At 49.1% G+C, this 7,644-nt stretch overlaps 1 protein-coding gene across 1 annotated transcript; it reads left to right on the plus strand.

The window, feature by feature from the left end:
• The first annotated feature begins 231 nt into the window (after positions 1-231).
• On the plus strand, positions 232-7,094 carry LOC123444346 (respiratory burst oxidase homolog protein A-like). The gene is made up of 14 exons (XM_045121034.1): positions 232-1,102; positions 1,176-1,335; positions 1,420-1,468; positions 2,200-2,313; positions 3,416-3,835; positions 4,076-4,459; positions 4,544-4,639; positions 4,715-4,830; positions 4,996-5,163; positions 5,249-5,408; positions 5,526-5,723; positions 5,848-5,976; positions 6,145-6,223; positions 6,378-7,094. Exons 1-14 carry the CDS (start codon positions 472-474, stop codon positions 6,485-6,487), a joined length of 2,814 nt encoding a protein of 937 aa, XP_044976969.1. The 5' UTR covers positions 232-471; the 3' UTR covers positions 6,488-7,094.
• The last annotated feature ends 550 nt before the right edge of the window (positions 7,095-7,644 follow it).

Consider the following 7,644-nt stretch of genomic DNA (forward strand, 5'->3'; position numbering starts at 1 on the left):
TATATTTAGAAACGGAAAGAGTAGAACTGACACGGCGGCCGCCTTTCCCTCCAAGGTATACACTACTCACTGAAGCCAGAAGAGCGAGAAGTGTATCAATTTCCTCTTCCATTTGTAATTTGTAAACAAGAGCCGAGTAAATCCCGTGGAGCGTGGGCTGTCGATTTTCCTGCCATATGTCATTTTCTCCGGCACATTTCCCCGACTAATCTTCGGGTACTTAAGCCCCAGGCCAGTAGTAGTACTTCAGTCAGTTTTGTAAATTACTATCGCCGTGCTTCCGGGGTCCGACCTGTCGCGCATATATTGCTGCTCGCCCCCGTTGCTTCCTCGGCCGGGCTCCCGTTCCGACGCGTCGCGGCCGCCTTTCCCCAGAGATCCCTCGAGTCGAGCCCGCGCGTGCGGGCGGGGCGGGCATTGGGCCACCTCGTGAGGCCGCGTGTGCGTTCGCTGGCACTGATCGGCGGCGGGATGAGGGGCGGCGCCTCGGCGGGCCAGCCGCGATGGGGCTCGGCGGGGACGACGCCGCGGTCGCTGAGCACGGGCTCCTCGCCGCGCGGCTCCGAGCCGTGCTCCGAGGACGGGGAGGAGCTGGTGGAGGTGACGCTCGACCTGCAGGACGACGACACCATTGTGCTGCGCAGCGTCGAGCCGGCCGCCGCGTCGGCGTCGGGCCCCGGGGCGCCGAGGCCGCCGGCGGACGGCGCGTCGTCGTCGTCGACGTCGTCGCGGTCGCCGTCGATGCGCCGGACCTCGTCGTACCGGCTGCTGCAGCTGTCGCAGGAGCTCATGGCCGGCGCGCGGCACCTGTCCCACGACCTCACCAAGCGGTTCAGCCGCAGCCACAGCCACAGCCGCGACGACGCCCACCACCACCAGCACCAGCCGCCGTCCGGCATCGAGTCGGCGCTCGCCGCCCGCGCCGCGCGCCGGCAGCGCGCGCAGCTCGACCGCACGCGCTCCGGCGCGCACCGGGCGCTCCGCGGCCTCCGGTTCATCAGCAGCAACAAGGCCAGCAACGCGTGGAGGGAGGTGCAGGCCAACTTCGACCGCCTCGCCCGCGACGGCCACCTCTCCCGCTCCGACTTCGCGGAATGCATAGGTAGGTACCAGTACCCCATGCATCCCGCCCGCCTCTCCGTTCACAGTTGAAACCACTCACCGGCGAGGCGCAGGGATGACGGAGTCCAAGGAGTTCGCGCTGGAGCTGTTCGACACGCTGAGCCGGCGGCGGCAGATGAAGCTGGACACCATCAGCAAGGAGGAGCTGCGGGAAATATGGCAGCAGATCACCGACAACAGCTTCGACTCCCGCCTCCAAATATTCTTCGACATGTAATTAATCCACCATCGTCAACTCCGTAATTCCATATTACTACTACTCCTGACAACATTTTTTGCTTGCTTTGAATCAATCAGGGTGGATAAGAACGCGGACGGACGGATCGGGGAGGCGGAGGTGAAAGAGGTGAGCAAACACTCCATGCCCGTGCTCTCCTTTCCCCTTTGTTTTCAAGCATTGCTATTTGAGGATACAAAATCCGATTATTTGGGGTTTGGTTTGACCTGACGACGGCTCAAATATTTGGCCGACGAGACGACCGAGCTGTCCATATCAAAATCTGTCGAGTGTTTCGCCGAATAAGCGCCCTCCGTACCATGGACGGCACTCCCCAGCGAGCAGCACTCGTTACTATGTGCTTCCATAGGACTAAGGACAATTCTCAATTAAGCAGCACCGTAATCCGACATGCAAGGATGGGTTGCTCTTAATTAGATTAGACCAGAGGAGAAAGAACCTGGGGGAAGCACCCTACTGGTACGTAAGAAGCTGTGGGGCATCCATCTAATCGGAGTCGGTGAGCTAAACCAAAACACCTCCGCTTCTCACCAACTCGGCAAATTCCCATCCCACCTGCCAGTGCTCGCGACACTCGTTTCATTCAGGAAAAAAGCCCGGGCAGCTTTCTTCTAGAAGGCTTTGCGAGTGAGGGTGAGAGGGCATTTGGCCGGCCGGGCAGAGTAGGTGAGGGGCATTTCCGTGATGTTTTCTGATCCGCTCGACTCAAAGGCGGAAAGGCGTGGTGGTTCACGTAGGTTGTTTGGACTGGGGCGGCGTCATCAGCTTTCCGTTGGTTTTGGAAGGGAAAATGTGTATGTACACCATGCGATGTTGCAACTCATCTTTGTGTTTGGCAGATCATCATGCTGAGCGCGTCCGCCAATAAGCTGTCGAGGCTCAAGGAGCAAGCGGAGGAGTACGCCGCCTTGATCATGGAGGAGCTTGACCCCGAAGAGCTGGGATACATCGAGGTAAGCTCCATCCATCCATCCATGGCTGCTTTAATATTTTGCGCCTGCGTGCCACACCTGCCAGCGACCACTCCTGCGATGACAGCAGGATTAATGATGACAGCAGGAGTAGTAGTACGTACAATTCTAATGTTTTTGACTGCTGGTGCTACTCGTTTAGCGCGTGGGGATGCGTGCATCTTGTTAAACAATGAGATCGCGCTCTACAATTATGGTCTACTACAGTACTACAGTATTTGCGTAGGTAAACCTTATTTGTTTGCTTCAGCCCAGTACCCAGAACCAGAAGACCCGCTACATTTTAGGAGCAGTTGACCTGGGTTGCCTGCCTCGGCAAGCCAGTGGAGTTGCGCCGGCAGCGGTATACAATAAGATACTAGAGCCGTACCAATGTCATCATTTTTATTTCATCTCACGCATTTGCTGGGTACGGTGGTGATGGGTGCACCTCAACCTGCGAAATACTAAACAGCAGCAGCAGCAGCATGATTTTTGTGGTAAAAAATTTACTCGTCACATTGAAGGGCCCCAACCACCTGCGGCCAAATGCACCATTGAAGTCGATGGACTGAATGAAGCTGGATATGGTGGCATCCCATGGCCACTTCTTCCCCCATCATCATTTATATCGAGGTTGGTGCGCGGCTGTGGACCAGCTAGCTAGCATCAATTCCTGTTTTGCCTCGCTCTCCTGCCTGCCTAGTTCAGTGCCACCACTTCCGTTACCTTACCACCGAAACGTTCGATCATGGCTCCCACGATTCATCAGTCGTGCATTGTTCAAGTCGCAAGGTTATCCCTTCCGACCTGGTCTAAGCAATCATTAGGCAGGGTGAAGGTTGACCCACAGGAACAACGTAGACTGGCTGTAGAGTAATTTGTCTTCTACTGTACCTTTGTTTTCCGTTTCTGAAGTCTGAACTTTTGCGCTGAAAAACTTATGCCTGGTCACTGTAAGTAACACCAATGTAAGTATTATTTCGTGCACAGGCTTTTTCTTTTACAAACTAATGGCATTTACTGTCACTTGACTTTGATTCAGTGGTTGTAATTTGACTGGCTTCTGAAAAGTACACTGCCTGTTCTGTGTTGTTTATACCAGCTTTGGCAACTGGAGACGCTTCTGCTGCAGAAAGACACGTACGTGAACTACAGCCAGGCCTTAAGCTACACGAGCCAGGCACTGAGCCAAAACTTGGCACTAAGGAAGAGGGGCTCCATCCGCAAGATAGGCAACTCCTTGATCTACTATTTGGAGGACAACTGGAAGCGCTTGTGGGTGCTCGCGTTGTGGATTGGAATAATGGCTGGACTCTTCACCTGGAAGTTCATCCAGTACCGTGAGCGCTACGTCTTCAGTGTGATGGGCTACTGCGTGACAACCGCAAAAGGCGCCGCCGAAACCTTGAAGCTGAATATGGCGATCATCCTCCTGCCAGTGTGCCGCAACACCATTACTTGGCTGCGGAATACAAGGGCGGCACGTGTATTGCCATTTGATGACAATATCAACTTCCACAAGGTTAGACACGACGCATCATTTTCCTCTCTTCTGAAGTTAGATCAGACTTTCATAGTGCAATCATCTTATAAGTTGACTTCATGGATTTAAAGGCCCTCGCAGATGTGAATGTGTGTAGCTCCTACAGCATAAAGTCACTTATAGGGAACAAAATGAAGTTTAAGTGTCAACTCAGAACCTTTTATTTTACATGAAATTCACAGCTAATAACGAGAACATTTTTTGTTGTTGTAATGGCAGACTATTGCAGCAGCAATTGTGGTTGGTGTTATTCTCCATGCAGGGAATCACCTTGTATGTGATTTTCCACGACTTATACGTTCATCGGAAGAAACGTATGCTCCTTTGGGAATTTATTTCGGAGAAACAAAACCAACATATCTTGCATTGATCAAAGGAGTGGAGGGCATCACCGGGATAATCATGGTTGTGTGCATGATAATTGCTTTTACTTTAGCAACTCGGTGGTTCCGGCGGAGCCTCGTAAAGCTTCCAAAACCATTCGACAAACTGACTGGCTTCAATGCTTTCTGGTACTCCCACCATTTGTTTGCCATTGTGTACGTGGCTCTCATAGTTCATGGCCAGTGTGTGTACCTTATTCGTGTCTGGTACAGAAAATCGGTGAGAATTTATTTATTTGTCTTCCATTATTTTACTTGAAATGAGTTGGATTCCTACGGTTCTTATATTTTTCTTTGGATGCAGACATGGATGTATCTTGCAGTGCCCGTGTGCTTGTATCTAGGGGAGAGGATTCTAAGGTTCTTCAGGTCTGGCAGTTATGCTGTCCGGCTCCTGAAGGTCAGTCCAAATACATCAGAAACTTGAGCATTGATTCTTTATGACCTGTACTAATCTAGTCGCATTTATCTGCAGGTGGCCATTTATCCTGGCAATGTTTTGACGCTGCAAATGACCAAACCTGCCACCTTCCGTTATAAGAGCGGGCAATATATGTTTGTACAGTGTCCAGCAGTGTCGCCCTTTGAATGGTATATTATTACTGTACACTTGTGGCCCTCAATCATTGCTGAATTATGTGTGCTAGTTTCAACTTTTAGGATAGATAACACATAATTTATTGTACATTTCATTCATGTCTGCAGAAGGCAGACTGCTCATTACATTAAACTTTGAGAACACTTCATCTCTTTCAGGCATCCCTTCTCAATTACTTCAGCACCTGGGGATGAATATCTCAGCATTCATGTTCGGCAACTTGGTGACTGGACACGAGAGCTCAAGAGAGTATTTTCCGCGGCTTGTGAGCCCCCAGTGAGTGGAAAAAGTGGCCTTCTTAGAGCAGACGAGACAACTAAGAAAACGTATGAACACCCCTATATTTCAGCGGTTTACCTTTGTGCTCTGTTGACACTTCACAATTTATAATACTGTCTTTTGGTCATGCAGCTTGCCCAAGCTTCTGATCGATGGCCCTTATGGTTCTCCTGCTCAGGATTACGGCAAGTATGATGTTTTACTACTTGTTGGATTAGGAATTGGCGCAACACCCTTTATCAGCATTTTGAAAGATCTCCTCAACAACATCATTAAGATGGAGGAAGAGGAGGTTCGTTATATTCTCCGTATCATCAGTTAGTCATCATCATAGTCTCAGAAGTGAAATAAAACATCATTCGCATCTTCTTTCCATGGTTTATTTTTCCACTCACAAGCATAATTGCAGGATACTTCTACGGACCTTTATCCACCAGTTGGTCGGAATAAGCCACATGTTGATCTGGGTACTCTTATGAGGGTTACCACAAGACCAAAGAAGGTTTTAAAGACTACAAATGCTTATTTTTATTGGGTGACACGTGAGCAAGGCTCTTTTGATTGGTTCAAAGGAGTCATGAATGAGATTGCCGAGATGGATCAAAGGGTAAATACATCAAGTGACTATTAATTTTGTTTGCAGTCCTCAGAAATTCATTTTGATATCTTCAGAAATTCAGAACAGGTTTCCCTTGTGAAGTTTTACCTAAACTTACCTCTGATCTATGTAGAATATCATTGAGATGCACAACTATCTCACAAGCGTTTACGAGGAAGGGGATGCTCGGTCAGCGCTCATCACTATGCTTCAAGCTCTTAACCATGCCAAGAATGGTGTTGACGTTGTCTCCGGAACTAAAGTAAGCAGTGATATAAGGCTATTAACATCTTCTCTCAGTCTGTAAAGTGAATGCATTGAAATATTAAGCCGTTTCTCCCTATTTATTGGCATATTTTTCTTAAAGAGGCACACACTTACCTTGTACTGCTACTACTTGCATTTGATTCCGAGTTAACCTATTTTGCAGGTTCGGACACATTTTGCAAGACCAAACTGGAAAAAGGTCCTAGCCAAAATTGCCTCCAAGCACCCGTATGCCAAGATAGGTTAGTAATACGTGTATTGCAGCCTGATCAAACGTGATTTGATTTGGTGAAGTCATGGACTCTTTCCTTTCTATGATTTGGGTTGAGTAAGTATTGGTAATACCAAATCCTAGCTAGATGAGCAAAGTCCATAATTTATTTATGTTGCATACAGGTGTCTTCTACTGCGGAGCTCCGGTCCTGGCACAAGAACTTGCGAAACTTTGCCACGAGTTCAATGGGAAATGCACCACAAAATTCGAGTTCCACAAGGAGTATTTCTGAATTCCAAGTAGATGCCACTATGCTACCTGTACAGCATTTTTGTCCTGGTATATTCTTTATAAAGGACAGGAGAAGCCAAGGTGAAGAATCAACCATGGCCATCGCCCTAGCTAGACTTCTTGCTGGACAGGACAGCACTCCAAAATCCCAAGTGAGCAATAGCGCCAGCATGCAGGGAGGATTGCGCGTAATCATGTAGTAGAACCACATGTGGCGTCCATGATGGCTTTTACAACATGGACCTGCGTCCCTACAGGTAGGCCTCGAATGTACAGAGACCACCTGAATTAAGAAGACCTTGAGCTTCTCCTGAATATAGTTTGGGAGTATAGGATGATATATACTGTAGGACGTAGGAAGGGAACCACGTACGAGCCACAAGGCCAGTTAACTGTATATTTTTATTATTATGCAGCTGAGTGTCTGACCAAGGCAAAAAAGTACGACGTTTGTGTCCGTATTTACATACGAAAAAGAAAAGAAAGAAAAGTGAAAGAAGGAAAAGGTACATTCGATTTGAGTGTTTGTAACTTGTAAGTATGCAGTGCAAGGTATTGCTTGCTGTGAGATGTGACAGTGATGATGAAGGGAAAAACCAAGTCATTTATTGCTTGCTGTATGTAATGCTCGTGTTGGAATCTGGAACCGCCATGATTCGCTCACCTGAACGATGAACCATCTGCGAAGCGAATCGTACTTTTGTTTCCAGAGTCGGGAGCCCAGAACCTGTGAGGAAGAAGGGCGCGCGCGGTGGCGCACATCTCCGGTGCTCCGTCCGGCACGACGGCTGGGCGGGGCGGGGCGGGGCGCGGTGAGGGCCGCGTCGGCTCCTCGCGGGAGGGGCGCGGCTTTATCTCGTCAGCCGAGAAAAGCTTGCGTCTCGCAGTTGTGCGAGCATATAGGACGGCCCAGTGCAAGGGAGGCCACTACCTCGTTTTTCTTTTTCTTCACGTTTTTATTTCATTTTTTATATTTCAAATTTTACTCTTTTTTTTAAACTTCCTAATATTATAAAGATCGGTGCTGCTAAATCTCAGTCGACTGAGACTTTGGGAAGTCTCAGTCGAGTCCCCTAACCGTTGGATTTTTTGTTGCTTTGTGATCAGTGTGTGCTGTTTTGTTGCATGAGAAACCGGCCCATGTAGGAGGCAGCTGGC

The sequence above is a fragment of the Hordeum vulgare genome, chromosome 3H, assembly GCF_904849725.1.
Source record: "Hordeum vulgare subsp. vulgare chromosome 3H, MorexV3_pseudomolecules_assembly, whole genome shotgun sequence".
NCBI lineage: Eukaryota > Viridiplantae > Streptophyta > Magnoliopsida > Poales > Poaceae > Hordeum > Hordeum vulgare.

Coding starts and splice junctions, on each gene's coding strand:
- LOC123444346 (XM_045121034.1), top strand. CDS start 472: ATGAGGGGCGGCGCCTCGGCGGGCCAGCCGCGATGGGGCTCGGCGGGG. Junction 1,469..2,199: donor GGGAGGCGGAGGTGAAAGAG/GTGAGCAAACAC, acceptor TGTGTTTGGCAG/ATCATCATGCTGAGCGCGTC. Junction 5,164..5,248: donor GACGAGACAACTAAGAAAAC/GTATGAACACCC, acceptor TTGGTCATGCAG/CTTGCCCAAGCTTCTGATCG.